Source organism: Protopterus annectens, chromosome 5.part0 (genome assembly GCF_019279795.1).
Source record: "Protopterus annectens isolate FY-2018-M chromosome 5.part0, PAN1.0, whole genome shotgun sequence".
Lineage (NCBI taxonomy): Eukaryota > Metazoa > Chordata > Ceratodontiformes > Protopteridae > Protopterus > Protopterus annectens.
The window spans coordinates 983,797,923-983,818,706 of record NC_056735.1 but is presented as its reverse complement, the minus strand read 5'-3'; the positions used below and the strand labels follow the sequence as shown (position 1 = coordinate 983,818,706).

Genomic DNA, 20,784 nt, shown 5'->3' with positions numbered 1-20,784 from the left:
ATGGTGTAGTTAAGATCCCCTGTAAAACTGCAGTTGCAAAACCTGCTCGGGATCTGGAGTATAAAGGAAGATTGCAATGCTTGGCAAATGTATGCACGGAGCTCCAAGTAGCAGCTTCTAAAATGTCTTTGGTAGCCACTCCTCGTAGGAAAGCTGTAGTGGTGGCTGTGGCTCTTGTGGAGTGAGGCCTGATATTTTCAGGAGTTGTCTTTCCATGAAAAGAGTAGCAGAATCGAATGCAGTTTCCTATCCATTTTGAAATTGTCCGTTTGGAAATTGCTTTTCCTTGCACTCCTGTTGCATATGCTACCAGAAGCTGGTCAGTTTTTCTGCTGGTTTTAGTTCTGTCCAGATAGTAGCGCAGTTGTCTGTGTACATCCAAGGTGTGCAGTAGTTTTTCCCCCCTGTTCTGTGGGTTAGGGAAGAACGTAGGTAAATGAATAGCTTGGTTGAAGGATACCCTGGATACCACCTTTGGCATGAAAGTAGGATTGGTTCTCAGAGACTCTCTATCCTGGTGAAAGATAAGGAAAGGCTGCATTGCCATTAATACCTGTAACTCGGATACCCTTCTTGCTGAAGTGATTGCTAGAAGGAAAGCAGTTTTCCAAGATAAGAACTGTAAGTCTGCTGATGCTGCTGGTTCAAAAGGGGGAAGTGTTAATTTTTCCAGCACAAAATTGAGATCCCATGCAGGTAGAGGTGGTTTCCTTGGAGGTTTTACATTTTTGATCCCTCTTAAAAATTGTCTGAGGAGAGGGTGAGAGAAGATAGGAGGATCCATGTTGTACTCTGCTGAAATTGCTGAAGCATGAATCTTAATGGAAGAATAGGACAGGCCATTGTGGAACAGTTCTGCTAAGTATTCTAGGATGTGTGCTAGGTTTGCCAGTGTGACATTTGTTCCCTTGGATGCACTCCAAATGAGGAATCTCTTCCATTTGGCTGAGTATGTTTTTCTTGTGGAGGGTCTGCGAGCCTCCAGGATAATGTCCTTGACCCTCTGAGATAAAACAGATTGGTTTTGTTTTATGCAATTTTCCAGGCAGTTAGGTGCAGTGTTTTCAAGTTTGGATGCAGGGTCTTGTAGTTGTTCTGCGTTAGAAGTAAAGGCCATAGAGGTAGAGGCCATGAGTTCGTCCGAGACATGCTTCTCAGTAGCGGGTACCAATGCTGCCTTGGCCAGTCTGGAGCTATCAGAATCACCTTTGGCTGTTCCTCCCTGATCTTCAGTAGAACTTTTGTACATCAATGGGAGAGGTGGAAAGGCATAAACTGTCAGGGCCTTCCAGCTGAAAGAAAGGGAGTCCACCCTCCAGGCTTGTGGGTGGTATTCTCTTGAGCAGAATTTCTTCAGCTGGTGGTTGAGTGGGGAGGCGAACAGGTCTATCTCTGGCATTCCCCATTTCTTTGTTATGGTTTTGAAGATGTCTGGATGCAGCATCCATTCGTGAGCACCCATGGTAGTTCTGCTTAAGCTGTCTGCTAGTGAATTCTCTTTTCCTGCTACGAATCTGGCCTGCAGTTGAATGTTGAGATTCAGGCCTAGGTTCCACAGGTCCATTGCCATCTGGCATAGAGGGTAGGAATGCGTGCCTCCCTGTTTGTTGATGTACCACATGACTGTGGTATTGTCTGTCCTTATCAGCAGGTGTCCTTGCTGGAGGAATGATTTGAATGCCTCGATTGCATGCTTCACTGCCAGCATCTCCTTTAGATTTATGTGTAGATTCAGTTGGTCTTGAGATCATAGGCCTTGGATACACTTGTCTTCCATGTGTGCCCCCCAGCCTAGGTCTGAGGCGTCCGTGGTGATGGTCTGGCTTGGTTGTGGTTTGTGGAAAGGCAACCCTCTGTTGGTCTGGCAGGCCTGAGCCCACCACAGGAATTCTTTTTTCAGGCATGGAATGATTGGTATCATGGTTTCTAGACTGTGTCTGTGTTGAGACCATACATTCCTTAGGTACCATTGTAATTTTCTCATATGCAGCCTGGCATGTGGGATCAAGATTATGCAAGATGCCATGTAACCCAGGGCCTGCAGGACTTTCCCTGCAGTAAGCCGAGTTTGTCTTGTCAATGCCATGAAGTAGACTGGGAGTTGCTTTTGTTTTTCTTCTGTGAGAAAAGCCATCTGAGTTATTGTGTCCAGTTCTGCACCCAAAAATGTTATCCTTTGGGATGGCACTAGTCTTGACTTCTGTATGTTGACTGTGTATCCCAAGGCTTGTAACAGTTGTATGACATAGGCCAAATCTTTTATTATTTTTGTCTTGTTGTCCGCTTGTATTAGGCAGTCGTCCAGGTATGGGTAGATCTGAATTCCCTGAAGCCTGCAATGTGCAATTCCTGATGCCAGGCATTTTGTGAATACTCTGGGCGCAGTAGTAAGTCAAAGGGCAATGCTGAGAATTGATAATGCTCTGATCCTGCAAGAAATCTGAGGTGTCTTCTGCAATCTGGTCGTATAGGGACGTGCAGGTATGCCTCCTTGAGATCTAGAGTCACCAGCCAAGACTTCTTGCCCAACATGGGAAGAAGTTGCTGTAGGGTCAGCATCTTGAATTTTGGTACAATGAGATATGTGTTCAGTGTGGACAAGTCGAGAATAGGCCTCCACTGAGTTTCTTTTCTTGGTACAAGGAATAGTCTGGAGTAAAATCCTTGGCCTTGTCCCATAGATGGTACCCTTTCTATTGCTCTCATCCTTAGTAAGTTGATGATTTGTTTTAGAGCCTCTGACTTCTGGCTTGGTGGAAGGTTTGGTATTCCTCTCTTTTTTTGGTAAAGTGTGGAAGTGAAACCTGTAGCCTTTGTCTATTGTTTGCAATGTCCATTTGTCTCCTGTAATGCAATGCCAGTTGTTTGAAAATAAAGCTAACTTTCTGCCCAAGGGTGCTTCCAGTTGTTCCCTGGTAGGCGGAATCAGAGCCAAGTCATTGTGTCTGTCCTGTGGAAGTGGTTGTAGTCGCAGCTGTGGCGGTACTCCTCTGGTTGGCAGGTTGCCACTGACGACCCCTGTAGGCACCCCTTGATTGACCTCTGCCTCTTGGGCGTCTATTTCTGATTCTCTGTGCTCTGGAGGTGTCTGGAAAGGACCAATTCTTTGAAGGCCAGTTTCTGCTGAACCTCGGAGGTTGGACCTGCAGAAAATCCTTGACTGTTTGCACAGATTTTGCTTTTTCTTCCACTTTCTTTAGAACCTCCTGTGCAGGGGAGCCAAATAAACTTTGTTTCTCCATAGGGGCATCTAGGAGTTTAGACTTGACATGGTCTGGCAAGGATTGCTCTTTTAGCCAGGCATGCCTTCGAATCACTGCTCCAGTCATAGCTGATCTAAATGAAGCCTCCAGTGCATCATAGCCACATTTTAAGAAATGATTACTGACCTGCTGAGAGTTGTGTACCAAATCCTGAAGGGACTTACGGTCTAAAGGTTCAGGAGAGGAAAGCTTTTTATTCAGCTGATCTAACAAAAATTCCTGGTACTGTATCATGTGAAATTGACAGTTTAAAGCCCTGGCAGAAAGAGTAGCAGATGTATAAACCTTTTTACCCCATCTCTCTAATGCTCTTGACTCTCTTTCAGAGGGTAGGGGGGTTTTGGCAGTGGCAGCTGCAATACACTTTGGGCCCTGAGAAATAGTTTCTGGGTCTGCAGCATGGGCCTTATACAAGTGGAAGTGAGAATCCTGGACCCTGTAATATCTGTCAGGTTTGGCAGGGGCCGGGGGAAGGGAATCAGGGGCAGAACTGGCATCATTGTATGCATCATCAACAACTGATAGTACAGGTGGTATGGCTAAAGGCCTATGCTGTGGCAAGTGTAAAAAAGTCCTTAGCCTTTTCCTAGAATCAGAAAAATCCTGACCCTGCCATTGAAAGTGTTCCCTCATTGAGTGTAGAGTCTCCCCAAAGGAAAATTCTTCTGGGGGGGAGGCAGAAGGAATTGAGTCTTCTGCATCCGAATCCTCATAAGGTGAGTATGGTCCTTCCTGATGGTCTGATAAATCTGATCCATCCGAGGAATAGTCAGAGGAGAGAGGTTCAGGGGGTTCAGTCCTAGGCCTTTTTTCAGGAGGAGGTTGTGAGGCCCTGTCTGGGTGAGGTTGGGATCCCCTAATCAGTGATATAAGGTCCTCAGCAAGGCTGAGAATCTGAGAACTTGAGGAAGGTCTGTGAGAGGAAGCTTTTGTTGGTAAGGCCTTGGAAAGTTTAGCTGCTTTAGCCCTGGAAAAGGCCTTAATGGACATAGAAGCAGGGGGTCTAGCTGCCCCACGTGCAGGAGTAGGGATGTCCAACGGAATGGTGTCGGACAATTCTTGTGCGCCTGCTTCTTCGGTAGGAATTTCTGTAGCCGACTCAGCCGGGGCCTCTGTGGCCTCGGTTGTCGGAGGCATGCTTTCGGCCGATGGAAGAACAGAGGACTCTGTTTCAGCCGAAACCGAGACACTCGCGGTAGGACTAACCGTGGTTTCAGCCGAAACCGCGGGCCGCGAGTGTCGGTCCTTTTCCTTGCGTTTTTTGGATAAATGTGTGGTCGGAGTCTCCGACGGCATTTTATATGCAAAAGCGGGACCAAAAAAACTCTTCTGCAAACTCCGACCGATGTCTAAGTGTCCGTCGGTTGAAGGAAGCACAGGCTAAACAAGCTGATACGTCGTGGTCTGGGCCTAAGCAAGGAAGGCAGTAAGAGTGGAAATCCTTATGAGGTATTTGTTTCCCACAAGTTAAACAATTATTTACTTTGTCTGACATCGGCTGAGGCAAGAAAGAGTCCCCAACGGGGTACTTAGCTTTTTTAGAAGTCTTCGGTAGCTGAAATCTCTGGATCTGACCGACCGGCACTTGCGAACAGCTTCTGCTTCGGGCACCACGCGGCAAGAAAGACTGAGGAAAATGGCGTCGGCTGATGCCTTTCTACCCCAGGAGCTATGACGTCGGGTGAAGTGCGACATCAGCCGAGGCCAGACCCAGACTTTGGAATCCGGCCGACCGAAGGGCTGCCTGAGGCAGGACAACCCATATGTTATGACTGCAGATGCATCCTTGAAGGACATCTCCCTAATCCTTTTCTTAGATTGGGGGTAATCCTGGCTTTCCCATTAAAATGCTCCCTGAGAGAATTCAAAGTATCACCAAAAGAGAAATTCTCTGGAGGAGAAGCAGAAGGAATGGACTCCTCTGCATCCGAATCCTCAAAAGGAGAAAAAAAACTGAGAAACATCCTCTTCATCAGCAGAAATGCTAGAAGTATCAGAACCAGAATAAGACAAAGCCTCAGGAGAGACATCCCTGCCCCTTTTAGAAGGAGGAGGCTGTGAACCCCTAATAGGAGTCAAAAGGTCATTAGCCATTTTAACCATTTGGGATTGAGGGGAACGACAGGAAACTGGAGCCTGCTTTTTCACAGGCTTATGACTGGAAGATTTACCTGCAAGTCTGAAGGACTCTGGAGGCCTGGCAATTGCCGAAGTCGCAGCAGAGATAGTCAGTATGAGCTTGCTGTCCGAACGAAGAACGGAGGCCTTGGACACCGGAGACAGCTTAGCGGCTCCAGATCCAGCTAAAGAGGCAACAGGCGGAAGGTCAGAAGACAAAATGGAAGCCGGAGGCCTGGGAGACTCTAAAATGGTCTCAACCAAGGCCTGCGGTTGAAAATCTGTGGGCTGCAGGGGCTGCAAAGGCACCTCACTGGCTACCGCAGGACTGATGAGCAACTTATCATCTGAAGACTGTCCTTATCCTTACACTTCTTAGGGATATCTGAAGTCTGAAGACCAGCGAATGCCATACCGACAAACTTAGGCCAAACTCCAAAATGTTCAGCTAAAAGCTTAGCCCGACGACGAACAGTACATGGATTAAAGGAAGCACAGAGATCACAATTAGAAACGTCGTGGTCAAGGCCTAAACAAATAATACAATAGGAATGAAAATCTCTATGGGGAATCTGCTTTCCACAGGTAGAACAATTAACCTTTTCTAACATTCATTAAGGCAAGAAAAGGGGATCCCCAACGGGGTACTTAGCTGTAGTGGACTTCAACTTTGTAGTCGGGAACCAAAAAGGTAAACTGCTGACTGGCACTCGTGCAAAAAATGCTTCTGCTTCAGGCTCTACGGCAAGGAAGACTGAGGAAGTGACGTCGGCTGCCTCCTTTTGTATCGGACGTCCTGACGTCCTTTACAACTGACGACAGCTAATGTCATATTTACTTACCTTTGGTATTCTGGCCGATCGAGGGCTAGCGGGAGCCGGATAACCCACTGGTTAGGACTGCAACAGTGAAACACGATGAACATCTTGCATACGTATGTGGGGGAACATGCATACCCTCATAGTAGAGTACATGTAGTTCCCACACTGATGCAGGTTTTTATGTTACCACCAGGGGTAAGGGTTAGGGCCATAGTTGTAAATCCCCTCACGGTTGTCTTGTTAACAGCCTTGCCACGAGTTATACTTGCCGAGGGAACAAACGGGTGTTAGTGGCTCTTGCCCCTGTTGGGGAATAAATAGGCATTAGCAACTCTCTCTTTTAGCTGGAACAGATGGGAAGTAGTGGCAGAGGCCTGATGGTCAACAGGCACAGGACATAAAGGACAGGAAAAAAATGTTTTGTTCGTCTGGTATTGCACAGATGACCATTTATTAACTTTGAAACACAAACCAGATTAGCATTATAATTTGTTACACTTTGTTTCTCTCAATTTCCTGCAGTCATAATAAAGTTGGTTACCAGTGTACTTCACACAATCACTGTACTGCAAAAAATGATTATTAAAAGACTCATCTGCTACTGTTCATTTGCCAATTTACACAATCAGCAGCTAACACTGTCATTTTTGCTTAATATTCACACATGCTGTGGAAGTTATTAACCTCAAAAGAAAGGTTTTGTGCAAGACTGAAGGTCTAGCAACAAAAAATATTTCCTGGTCTAGCATTATATTTTTGTAAAAAGATCAGTATAGCTATACACAGGTATAGTGCTTCACCTCTGGGCAATGTAACTTTTCACTGTTGCAAAATAAAACTCGCCTCTGAATTGACAGAATTTGAAATTTCATACATATATATACATTCCAAAAAAATACAGTTTAAGAAATTATGTAATCATAAAACATTATAAGGTGACCAGTTTTAAAAATAAAGCTCTGGCATGTCATGAAGGCCCAAGAGACCAGAGGTAGAGCATCCATCTGTGTCGTTAGTGGCCAGAGCTCAGGAAAGAGCTCAGATCGTGGCAGGGTTAGCCAAGAGGATAGAAGGACGCAGTCAGTGGCCAGCTCTCATAAATATACCAAGGCCACTAAGTCTTATGACTGCTCGTGTCTTGCCAGTATCCTTCCTCATGTCACACCTCCTCCTTTCTCCAATAGGTTCACATCAATCACTCTCAGAGTAAATTCAAGGCTACACATCCAGTCATTAACATTGTGTTTAAAGGAAGACACTGTCTTAGTGGTCAAGGAGCAGGGAATTTTATTCCAGTTGTTTGAGAGATGCTGGGTCATAAAATGCATCACTCCATAGTGTTTTATTAATTTGTTGGTGAAGATCTAAGACTCTGGTTCTAGTATCAGTGGAGATATTACAGTCACAGAGATACTAGACATCCAGATCTCTAATACAGCATGTTAAGTGAGACAGAGATGAAACTATAACTCATTGAATAAAGTCAGAGCTTCTGGCCTCTCCTTGCAGTTCAGGAACTTTAGGCATTTCAGTTAGAAGTTTTTGGAGTCTTACTAATTGTTTCATATGTTTAGTGAGATACAGTTAGAAGGGGGGAGCAATGATGAATGGACTAATCAATCAGAAGTATAAGGCAGTGATTATCTCTTTAGACCTTGACAATATTTCCTTTGTAAATCAGATGTGCTAAATAAAAGGATTTCCTAATAATCCTAGTAAAATGATGGTCAAAAGAGAAGGGGTTATAAACCCAAGTTCCTAGTTCTCTGAACAAATTTTCATTTTGTAGTCTGTATACAATATAATGACAGACATACATAGAACTTATAATTGGGGGGGTCAGGGGGAAATGCTGCCTGTGTGATCTCTGGTTGACACAAGGAATCTTGCAGGATGCCTGCTTAACAGGGGTAAGTGGCAGGATGTCAGGACATCATTGCAAGGGCCACTCCTTCATCTTAGAGATTCTGACTGGCTCCAAGCATATGAAGACTCCCCCATGCTACAGTCCACATCTCCTCATGGGATCCCTCAGTCCCTGGGGACTACTAATGTGCATTGTATGGTCGACTCCCCAAGTAGTAAGGCATCCACTGGTGTTAGGGTGCATTGTGTGAAGCCTGAAGGAGCAACTAAGGAATCCAAGGTGTGCTGATGGGGGCAGCATGAAGTTAACTGAGTCAAGAAGGAACAAAAAAAAAATCCTATCATGTGTCACAAAATGAATTATTCAAGTATATACATTGAAATACATGGCATGTGATTGGCTTAATCTGTGGCCATAAACCATCCCTGGACCTTGTAGCAAAAAACAAAAATGCATTATAATTTGATATACATTTCTTCATTTCAGTATCAGCAGCTGTAACAAAATTCCATAAATACTGTTAAAAAAAAAGATCAGTCAATACTGACTTTCAGAGTAGGAGTCTGCCGATAAAACCAGGATTATAAAAACAGAAAAAAAGTAAAGCACTGGTACAATTGCATCAGTTGCCAAATGTGCAAGATGTGACTAGTTCAACCTTAACCACTTACCTAACATTCATACACGTTGAGATACTGGAAGTAAAAGGGTGAACCTCAACAAATGCAATGCATATTTTACCTGCATATGCAACTTAGAAAATCCTTTTGACAGAATGTTTGTACTCTCTTACTGAAGGAAGTACGCTTTCTGGAGATTTAAAAATAAAACAGACACTGTGAGCAAAAATGCATTTATACTTGCCTGTTTAAGAGAGTGGTATGTTTTATGATGACGCAATCTGCCATGGAAAACATACAGAACTGAATCCAGCAGTTGCATTTCAGATTTCATTATTTTTTTCTTTAGCGACTTCAGAACATTTTCACATATTCTAACAATAGATTTGATGCACTTCTCTGTAAAGACAAAAATAAACATAGCTTTGTAAAACAGTTGAACTATGCTACATACCCAATATAAATATAAATAACTATACATACACAGGTGTATATCTGTGTGTGTGTGTGTGTGTGTGTGTGTGTGTGTGTATATATATATATATATATATATATATATATATATATATATATATATATCCGGCAACTTTTTTTCTAGCATCTGCTCCAAGCTCTGAGCTCCTCCCCCTACCCATAATGCACTACCATCTCCTACCTTCCCTCTGATCGAGTTAGCTGCAACTAAATACATAAGCAACTCAGCCCAATGAACCAAACCTGTATAGACAGGACAAGGTCCGGGGGACAGAGGGAGGGAAGGTTGCAGAAAAATGAAGTATAACTACTCAGATGGAACGTTATGGTGAGTACATAACTACTTTATCTGAAGTAGTTAACTTCATTTTATCTGCAGCCTGTGGGACAGAGTCCCCAGCTACTCCAATCCTGGGAGGCCCTTATGGAAGGATATTCCTGAACACCGCAGAGCCAAAGGATGCTCTACCCCTAGAAATCAGATTTAATACGTAATGGGAAATGAAAGTATGTGAATTGGCCCAGGTCGCTGCTGCTGCACAAATGTCGTCCAAAGGAACCCTAGACCAAAAAGCAGCAGAAGTCGCCATGGACCTAGTAGAGTGAGCTTTAACAATACCAGGAGGAGATAAACCTTTTGTTTTGTAGACATGCGAAATGGAAAGAGTGATCCATCTGGCCAAAGAAACCTTAGAAATAGCCTTTCCCAATAAGGATTTGGAAAAGGAAACTAACAACTGGTCAGTCTTGCGGAGTGATTTTGTTCTATGAAGACAGAAGCGAAGTTGTCTATGAACATCTAACAAATAAAGTTTGTATTCACCCTTGTTTTGGAAATTAGGAAAGAAAACAGGCAGATTAATGGACTGGTTTATGTTTGCTTCAGATGCCACTTTGGGTAAGACGGAAGGATTAGTACAGAGAGAGACCCTCTCCTTATGGAAGACCAAATAAGGAGGCACAGCAGACAGTGCTTGAAGCTCAGAAACCCTCCTAGCAGATGTAATGGCGACTAGGAAAGCTGTCTTCCGGGATAAACATTTTAAATCCATCGAAGCTGCAGGTTCGAATGGAGGAGCCACCAATGCCTGTAGGACAAAGGTAAGGTCCCAAGCAGGCACTGAATCCTTGACAGGAGGACGCAACAGAAAAGTGCCTTTAAGAAAGGCCTTACACAGCCTAGAAGAGGCTAAGGCAATGTTGTCTTCAACAACATGAAAATTAGAAATAGCTGCCAATTGTACTTTCACTGTGGAGGAGCTAGCTCCTTGCTGAAAAATGCCAGACAAGAAATCCAACACCGCTGGAACAGGGGCTGTAAAGTGATCTAGGTTTCACTGTGAGGCCCAAATGGAAAAACGCTTCCATTTACTGCAATAAAGTTTCCTAGTGGAATCTTTAAGAGAAGCCACCAGTATGGATTTTACCGGGGATGAAACACTGGGAGTCCTGGCAATCAACGGAACTGGAGCAACCAAGCTGTCAGCTTGAGGCTGCCCAGGTCAGGCAGGCGGACACCTGAAGGATGGAAGATTAGATCGGGGCAGGGATCCAGAACCCACGGAGGAGCTAAGAGATGAGGCCAAAGGAATGGGAATGAAGCCTGACGAGGCCAGAACGGGACAATGAGGATAACTTTGCACTGCAGTCGGCAAGCTTTCTGAAGAAAGTTCGGAATGAGTGGCAATGGTGAGTAAGCATACAGAAGCCCGGGGGGCCAAGCATGGACTAGAGTGTCTCTGGGGGCTTCCCCTGGTGAGGGAATCAGAGTGAAGAACTCGCTGCACTTTGCGTTGGAAGGAGATACGAAGAGATCACAGCAAGGCTGACCCCATGCAAAGAATATCTCCTCCGCTACTGACTGTTTCAGAGACCACTCATATGGCATCAGAATAGCCCGACTCAATCTGTCTGCTAAAATGTTGGAGCGCCCTGGGATGTGCATTGCTATCAGAAACCAACCGGTGGAGATTACCCACTCCCACACTCTCATGGCCTTGCAACATAGGGGATAGGATCTGGTTCCCCCACTTGTTGATATACCAGACAACCGACATGTTGTCTGACTGAATTGCAATCAATCCGAGAGGGAGGACAGTGTGAAAGGCTTCCAACGCTAAAAGTACTGCCCTCATTTCTAGAACATTTATGTGCAACTTGGTCTCAGACTGGGACCACGTGCCTTGGACTGTCCTTCCTGAACAGTGTCCCCCCCACCCGAGTTGGGAGGTGTCCGTGGTCACTGTGGCTTGGACTGGAGATGACATGAAGGGGCATCCTTCTAATATCTCCGGTGAATTTAACCACCAAAGAAGGGATGTCCTGCAGATGTGACTGATCCTGATCGGAAATTCCATGGGCAGGTCTAGCAAAGACCATTGAACAGCCAGAGTTCATTGAAGAACCGGCATATAAAGGCGCGCACAAGGGAGAATCGATATGGAGGCAGCCATGGAGCCCAGTGCCCGGAGAACCTTGCTCGCCTTTGGAGACTTGAAGTTCACTATTTGAGTTATGTGGCACCTGAGGTATAAGATCCTGTCTGGAGTTAAGAATACTTTCATCTGCAAGGTGTCTAGCAGTGCCCCAATGAAGTCTAAAACTTGTACTGGTTGCAATTAGGATTTCTGAACAGTGACTGTAATCCCCAATAGATCTGCCAACAGAATGAAGTAGTCTCAGGCCAGACAAAGCAGACGCTTGTTGGGCTCAGCGAAGAGCCAGTCATCCAGGTAAGGAAATACCTGAATACCCTGAAGCCTCAGGTGAGTCGTTATAACTGCCATTACCTTGGTGAACACCCTGGGGGCTGTGGCGAGACCGAAAGGTAGGGCTCTGAACTGAAAATGACTGGCTCCCAGCCGGAAGTGCAGAAACCTCCTGGAGTGTCTGTGGATCTTGACATGGTAGTAAGCATCCTGGAGGTCTAACGAGCACATCCAGTCGCACTCTCGGAGATAAGGTAGAATGGACTGTAGGGTGACCATCCAGAATTTCTGTTTGGCTACAGACAGGTTCAAAGTTGACAGGTCTAGAATGGGCCTGAGGCCCCCGTCTTTTTTGGCACTAAAAAGAACCTTGAGTAGACACCTGATCCGGACTGGTTGTGGGGGACCTGTTCGATGGCTCGTTTGAGAAAGCAGCTTTGAAACCTCTAGAGCTGCGACCTCCCTGTGAGTGGGCGGAACATCCGGGAGGTGTTTTGGAACGTTTGCAGGGGCAACAAATGGGATAGTGTAACCTCTGGATATAATCTGTAACACCCAGCGATCTGTTGTAATGGACTACCATGCCACTGGGCGTAAGGACAATCTCCCCCCAACTGCCTCCACAGTAGGACAGCCAGGCAACCCCTCAGGGCTGCTGACCGGGTCTATCAGAAAAGGGTTCCCTAGACCCATAATTCCTGGGACCCCCTCTACCTCTGGGTCGGCGTCGATCCTGTCCCCCTCTGCCTCTGGGGGAATAGTTGTCCTGAGAATCCCTGGAAAACTGAGATTTTTGTAACTACATCTTTTTTTGCCCTCTTTGATTCCTAGAGATGGACGGCGGAGGATTAGAGAAGTGGATCCTGATGGCAGACAAAGTCTTCCCGTCCTGTTCGCTCTGGACAAGTGTGTCATGTACAGTCTTCCCGAAAAGGGAAGAACCATCATAGGGAGCATTAATAAACGACGTCTTGAAAGGGTCCGCGAACTGACATAATCTGAGCCAGGCATGACACCTCATAGCTATGCCTGTCCTGGCCGCCCTAGCTGCTCCTTCCATGGCATGGGAAAGGAGCTGCATCGACGTGTTTGAGACTGACTTCAGAGTAGACATTTTCGCAGAGAACAACTGTTTGTCCTGTGGCAATAAAGACTCTGGGGGCGACTTAGCGAATTCTGATGCAAGGTCTTGCTGAAGCCGGATCACATGTGCCAAATAGTTCAGTGCATGGATTGAAAAGGTTGCTGAGGAATAAACGTGCTTCCCAAACCTATCCACCGACCTGGACTCCTTGTCTGGAGGCTGGACTGAGGAACTCTCCTGTGCTAGTTCCTTCTTGGTGGCTGCTGCGACCAACATAGCATCAACTGGGGCTCCTTTTGACCAAGGTTGCCTGTCGGAAGGGGGAGATTAAATTTTGTCAGGGCGTTTAGGAATGGGCTCTACAGTGTCAGGCTCCTTCCATGCTTGCATGGTGATAAGGTCCACCAAGGGGTCCACTGGTGGGGACACCCAGGAAGTAGATGGGCCCATGCCAAAGGCCTCCAGGAACACTGACTCATCCCCAGAAGGTTTTGGGGCTGACCAACCTCCCCTCTGGCGGAGGATCTCCATGATTTCTCCAAAGGAGACGTCTTCGTGAGGTGACCTGGGGGAATCTTCTCCTTCATCTAAGTCAATGTCCGTAGTGAGGGACTCGGGGGAGTCCAAGTGCCTCCTTTTGCACTTGCGCTTATGGTGGCCCTCTTCAGTGGAACTCTCAGAAGAGGACTCATGAGCCGCAGGGGGTTCCTCAGGGGAAATAACCTGGGGATCCTCTGGTATGGGCTGTCCTTGAGACAAGATGAATAAAGTCTTTGCCAAATCCAGGGGTGTCTGGGTGGAATCCGAGGGGATGGGCTGCGGTCTCAATCCCTGGGAGAGAACCCTCTCCACCACTTCAAAGGCCAAAGGAGAGTGTACCTTCTTGGCACCCATCAAGGAGGAAGCCCTCCCCGAATCCGAAGCAGGGACCGGAGGTGAAGCAAGGGTAGCCTGAGGTCCGAGGAAATGGGTCGGATTTGAAAAAGGTGGAGCCGAAGAATCCATTCCCTTGGGTCCAACTTCCTGTCCATGGCTCCGAGAGTCACTCGGGTCCGAACTAGTCAGATCTGAGGAGATCAAGGTAACAGCCGGAGTCGAGGTTGGGGGAACTGTCGGCACCGAGCTATCAGCTCTGAAAATTCTCGGATCCAAGAGCCCCGAAGCACGAATCAGGGAAGGAGCGATGGGGTGGAAAAAGGGCATGGAGGTCCCCCCCTCCAAAGGGAGAGGGGCCTGGCAAGACTCCCATCTGTATTTGGGTCTGAATGAATCTCAACATCATCCTGTCCATGTCTAAGTCTGATAAGCACAGAGTCGATCACGAAGAAGCCACCGACTCGGATCTGGCTGGTCTGCGCAGTGAGGGCGAGGAAGGCCTTGGATCCAAAGGTTCCAACGGCTCCGGTGAAAAATGAGGAGACCGAAGCCATGGAGAAACTGGCCTCATGGACTTAGGATGACTAAGGAAGAGTTCCCTGTCCGGGGAGCTCTTGCGAGATATATTCCTTTTCACATCACTATCCTCCTTGCGCCTTTCTCTGTCCTTCTGTTTGTCAGCTACACTGACTGTAGCTTTTTCCTTGCCTGACCCAGCACCAAAAGAAGTGGTAGTTTGAGTCCCCGTCTGGGTGGGAGGTTGAGTACTAGGTACAGAGGCCGTGGCAGATTCCAGCATAGATGCAGGGAGAAGGCCTTTAGCTACCAATTTGGCCTTCCAATCCCTGAGGGCTCTAGGATTGAACCCAGTGCAGATTGCACATTGTGTCGACAAATGTGACACTCCCAAACAAATACACACAGAGTGTGACCATCAGCCGGGGAGAGCTTGTGGCCACACACTGTGCATTTCTTAAATACAGATTTTGGCTGATCAGCCATGGTCCTGCACCAAACACAACTACCTACAAAATCACCACACACAAAACACACGTAGGGGAAGGGCAGGCCTAACAACTACTCTACAGAGTTTTACAACAAAAACTTTTTTTTTTTTTTTTTACTAACCGACGAACAAGCGATATACTAGTGGAGGAGGAAGGGAATTAATTAACTCAGACACACTAAAGACTAAGTAATAATAAACTTACTATCCCTGAGCTCAGAGTGAAGGAGACCACGATGCACACTACTGGCACTGCAAAAGAGATCGGAGGGAAGGTAGGGGATGGTAGTGCATTATGGGTAGGGGAAGAAGCTCAGAGTTGGAGCAGATGCTAGAAAAAATGTTGCCGGCTCGGATCCGAATACCCACAGGTTGCAGATAAAATGAAGTTAACTACTTATATATATATATATATATATATATAGTAGATATTTATAGATATATACATACACACTGTACAGAACGGTATCTGCATAGAGCAATATACCCAAAGTGAAAGGCTTTTCTGTTATTCAACTAGAATCTGAAATGTGAATTCTATCAAAATTTACCATAATCCAGCACCTCCCTATCAAAGCCATTTACAAGGTGAGCTGCATGCTAAGTAAAGGACAATACACCTGTCATTAGGAGATGATGCAATGACACAAGCAACTAAATTAGAAGCACACATCAAACTAGGTGCTAAGCTATGGACAATACATCCTGTATTAGGAAATGTACACTGACAGAAGCAAAATAAAACATACAAGAGTGGGTGGTCAAAAAGGCCATGAGCATCCCAGAAACACAGGTAACTGCTAAAGCTGTGGTAGTACTTTATTTATTTAGCTGCAGTTTGTGAACCGGGAAAGTCTATTGGGCCAAGGTGAGCCCTTTTTCAATGGAGGCTCGAGGAGAAAAGCTCCATGTGAATACATGCAGACAAATACAAATATAAACGCATACATTTAAAAAACAATCATGTAACACTGGATCAAAATTAAGAGGGTGTTATGAATATCAAATCAGCAGAGTTAATACAATTATATATGATACATTGACATTTTGTGTAGTAATATAGGTAAACGTGTTGTAGTTTAATACTAAGTTACCGTTACTTCTATTTTGGTTAACAGTATTAGAGAAACTAGGGAGGGCAGTAGTTTTGCTGTGACTGGGATGGATTCCACATTGTGTTTTGGCTAGAAGGTTATTATTGATTAGGTGGTTAATGAGTTGGGTAGGTATAGCTTTTTCAAGTATTTTTGATAAGGGGGATAAGATAACTATCAGTCTTGTAGCTAGAGAATTCATTTGAGCTACCACCTTTACGTAGAGAATGATATATGACTTTTTCCATTTGGCAAGGACTAGGTTTTCTATTACAGAGCAGTTTATTAATATAAAGATAGGAAAGGTCACTGCTACCACTTAAAGGGGTGAGGATGTGTCAAGGGAATGTGTGGTTTGCTTGATTAATTACAAGACAGAGCTTGTACAGCAGGAATAGAGTTGCATGTCTATGCTGTCATTGTTGTTATTGTTAACAGAGTTGTATGGGGTGGGAGACTGTCCGGGATAGAGAAGTGATTATTTTTGTGTTTCAGTTTAGTGTTGTTTAAAAAAAAAAAAAAAAAAAAAGGATAGACACCATTGTTGGGTTTTATTCATGCACTATAGTTGGGGCTGATTTCACTCTCTTAGACCTGGGTGGTGCCATTTTATTTAGGATGTTTAGGAAGGTAGTGTTAAAGTGAGAGATGGTATGCTCTAGCGGTAGTGTTTTGAACATATTCAGTCACTGCGGCAAAGGGTGGAGATGAAGGTGCCCTTATTAAAATTTGTTAGATTCCATATTTGGTTATATGTTGCTGTCCTCTTTAAGACATTGTCTCAATGTGCATGTTGGGAGAGGATTACTAATACAATCTGGCAGTCATACTGTTAGGATTTATGGTGGAGGTTTTACAGATTAAGATCCAGTCAAGGACTGACTGCCTGTTTGTCTTTCCATCAAATCCTGTAGCTGTTAGGATTAGTTAGGAGAATCCATTCATGTTCACGGACTTTGGGTTATCAGAGTAGGAGGTCTGCCAATCAATTTTAAGATCCTCCATTATGATTGCTTCTTGATGTATCTAGGATATCAAAAGGAATAGTTCTTACACTATTTACATAGTATTGCCTGGAGGAATACACATCCCCACTATTTTATGGACTTTTGAGATTTTACATTAAGCTGGGTGAGAATTATTTCTGCGTTCTTAAAAAGAGAGTTTTCTTGGCCTGAAAAATAACTTCAGTGTTGGCTTTATGTATGATTGCTATATCACCTTTTTAGTTACTTTTTCTAATCCACCCCTGTACATGTTAAATCCAGGGGAAAGAACTCCATGGTCTTGTTTCTGATTTTCGCCATGTTTCAATTATTACACCAATGTCATTGGAGGAAAGGAAATAAAAGACAAAAATATATTCTGCAGGACTAAGAATAACAGGGAAGGCATTCGAGCAACATGTTCTCATACCCCAGAAGGTCACAGTGACAGAATACAACCATGAACCCTGTCAGACACAACCCTGGAAAGTACAGAGCCCCATCCCTATTTACTAAGGGCTTTCTCACAACCTAAGTTATACAGAGTAGCAGCTTAACATATTAACTGTCTTCTGATGCCAAGTGCCTAAGCACATATTTGGAGTAGAAGAACAAGTCCAATGGCGCAGTGGTGCAGCGGTAGCGTTGTCGCCTCACAGCAATAGGTCCTCCGGTTTGATTCTCAGCTAGGGTGCTTCTGTGCGGAGTCTGCATGTCCTCCCTGCATTCATGTGGGTTTCCTCCGGGTGCTCTGATTTCCTCGCACATTACAAAGACATTCATCTGGAGCCTTTCTCCCCAGGCCTCCACTGAAAATTGGCTTTGTTCCAAGTCGGTCTTCCTGGTTAACAAATGTTAAATAAAATAAAGTCCTTACGATCAGGGAGGCACATCAGCTTCATTCCTCGCACTCACCCTCAGTGGGTAAGTCCTCTTTTATCTTATTTAACTCTATCTACTACCCAATGAAACAGGCATTAGCAGTAATAGAAGTCTTTAAAATTTTCTCTGTAAGATGGTAGTGCCCATGCCATTGTTCCCGGTACTATCCCTGGGAATGCTTTTCAGGTGCATTAGCTACATTATCAGCATACATCTTTTGAATGCTCTGCCTCTGACATTCTCGATTGTTAGCATCCAATGGAAAAGACCTACACCCAGAAAATGTTTCAGAGTGGATCATACAATTCAAATCATAATCAACAGTTTTTTTTTATCTGCAAATGCAGAAAACATGCCCATAACAAAGATGAGACTCCATCAAATTTTGTAAAACGCCCAAGCACAAAAAAAAAATGCACAGATAAAATCTATTCCAGTGCAACATTATAATATCTGATAACACAGCACTTCAGTGCTATACAACATATTTTGTTTTTATTCATTTAGATCCTTCCCTATTAGCTGCAGTGTGAGCCTTCACAGAGCCAATCAGAACCACCCTCCACAGGTACAGGGGTGCACTGAGACATGATCCAGAATGCTAGGACACTGATGACAAGTGCTGAAGCAAAGCACTTTAATAAGAAAAGAGCCCTTTTCTGATTTGTGTAGTGACTATTGTAGCTACAGCTACAGTGTGTTGTAGGCATTTTATATGTGACTTTACCACAGCAGTCCGAATACTTAAGCTTATCAGCAAACATAGGTAACTGTGAAATAACCTATACTTCTATGTCTTCTTAGAGCATCTTTCCAGGTTTATACTGCACTTTGAGATTATATACTTTTTTCAAACTTAAAATACCAGCAGGGCAGAAATTGGAAAGTTTTTTTTTATCTTGTCATGAAATTCTACACAGTTTAAACATATAACAATAACTACTTATTACTAATTTTATTTTACTTATTCATTTTTTTTACCATGAATGCCCTCATGGGGGTGCAGACTGGTGTATTGAAAAGCTACTTTCTACCTACACTGCACAGTCAGGGCAAAGTCAATGAGCTTTAATGCCATAGTGTCTACTGTGAGATTATAATTTAATTCACTTAGAACGGCAGCAGTGACAAATACAGTTAACTTTTACTTAGTAGGCAAGTGAATCTCCTAAATGTTTTCCTAGATGTGTTGCACACTCTTTAAAAACTGCTTGGTAAGGAAAAACAAGTAGCTGAAAATAAAACAGTTTTTTAAAAATTTTACTTTGAGTTACAAGTCCTGTTTCAGCAATCTATTCCCACTTTACTTCCTTTAGTTGGAGTACTATATCCTCCTCCCTTAGAAAAAAAGTCAGATAATAGCTAGTTATAAATGGCAATACACATAAAAAGTGACAGTCAGTTCTTGCTAGCAAAGGTTTCTGATCTTAAGTCTCATTTTGCGTAGCAGTTTCACAGTAAATTCGATAATGGATTTATTTATCGTATATACATACCAAAGTATCCCCAGAAATAGAATACTCAATCTGAAATGGTACTCACAAAAATATAGTTGCACAGTAACAGTTATTTAGCATTCAAGTAAACTACAAATTATGTGCTGCTTCGCCTCCATGTATAGTCATGGATTTAATTTGCACATATTCCCAGAAGGTTAAATTAGGCATTATTCTGGAGTTGTGCATTATTCTGAAGTATACAAAGGCTTAGTAGGTTTATGGATGAATGAAAGAATGCAGTTATAAATAACAAAAGGCTGCAAATCCTTACCGACTGAATTTTATGAATCATGTGACTGGAAATAACAAAACAAAACTACAGACACCTTGTCATGTATATTTTTCCTTAGATGAAACATTTGGACATGACAGGTAAAATGATGTAAGAACAAGGGAAATATACTCCTAAATAATGTATCACAAAATTTCACACAACCCCAGTATAGTGAGCAGTGAGGAGGCAGGCTAGAACAGAAATGTCACAATGGAGACGAAACTGCTAATTCATACTTTTTAAAAATATGTTAAAATATTGGGATGCTTATGCATGGAGGAAAATACACTCTTGGGAATGGAAATGAGCTTATGGCCTAGTGGTTCTTAACAGTATGCTTTAAATCCAACATGGAATTTTATACAAGGATTTCTTGAAAATACTTAGCAGTGATTTGTGATCAGATTTTATAGGAAGTGAAACAGGAAGTGAAATTTTTAACAGCAACTACTAGATTTCCTTCTCTATGCTTACCTTATTTATGCCTCATAGCTCTTGACTGATGCTACTAACACACTTTCTTTCATTAACACTGCACTCAACACCTTCTTACGTTACCACTGCATCCAACCCTAGTTGACTGTTAACGATGTGAAGATTAACTGGCTGAAAGACATAACAGGTTCATAGGTGTGTACTAGGCTAACGGCCCTGGAGCTTATATAAGCCTAGCACAAGAAGATTCCCTGGCATCATGCCACCCAAAGTTAGTTTCCAATGCCCCTGTCAAGCAAGGCCACTGAAATGGCCAGGGTTGACCTTCCTATTGCCCATCCACTCGTCAAGATTTCTCTTAAAGAGTGCCAGTAAGTGTTCTGCTTGACGTGAATGTGAAGTTTGTTCCAGAGTATGGGAAGTCTCTGGGTTAGGAACCTGTCCCTCCAGAATGTTCTGTTTATTGTAGTAATGAGGTTTGGGTCCCTGGAGCATGTGGCATGAAGAGATTGGGATTTCTTTAGGTGTACATATCTAGCAGCTCTGGGTCAGACATGGCGTTGTAAATCAAACAGAGATCGCCTCTAAGTAGGCGATAAGAGACAGTACAGCTGGAGTTTTTTTGAGTCTATCCATATAGATCATGTGTCTAAGGCCCAAGATCATCTTAGTGAGGTATTTTTGTGGCCTTGTGGCCTTTCCAGTTATTATACGTGTCTAGTGAGGTAGATACCAAATAAGGCATTGTATTCTATAATAGGTCTAATGAGGGACGAG

General features: G+C 44.0%; 1 protein-coding gene across 1 annotated transcript in view; it reads right to left on the bottom strand.

Moving 5' to 3' along the window:
• The window catches only part of NEPRO (nucleolus and neural progenitor protein), a 324,864-nt gene that overhangs the window by 256,591 nt on the left and 47,489 nt on the right, over positions 1–20,784 (bottom strand). The window contains exon 2 of the mRNA XM_044072737.1: positions 8,934–9,088. Coding sequence (XP_043928672.1) covers positions 8,934–9,088 — 155 coding nt within the window. The remainder of the gene's footprint in view (positions 1–8,933; positions 9,089–20,784) is intronic.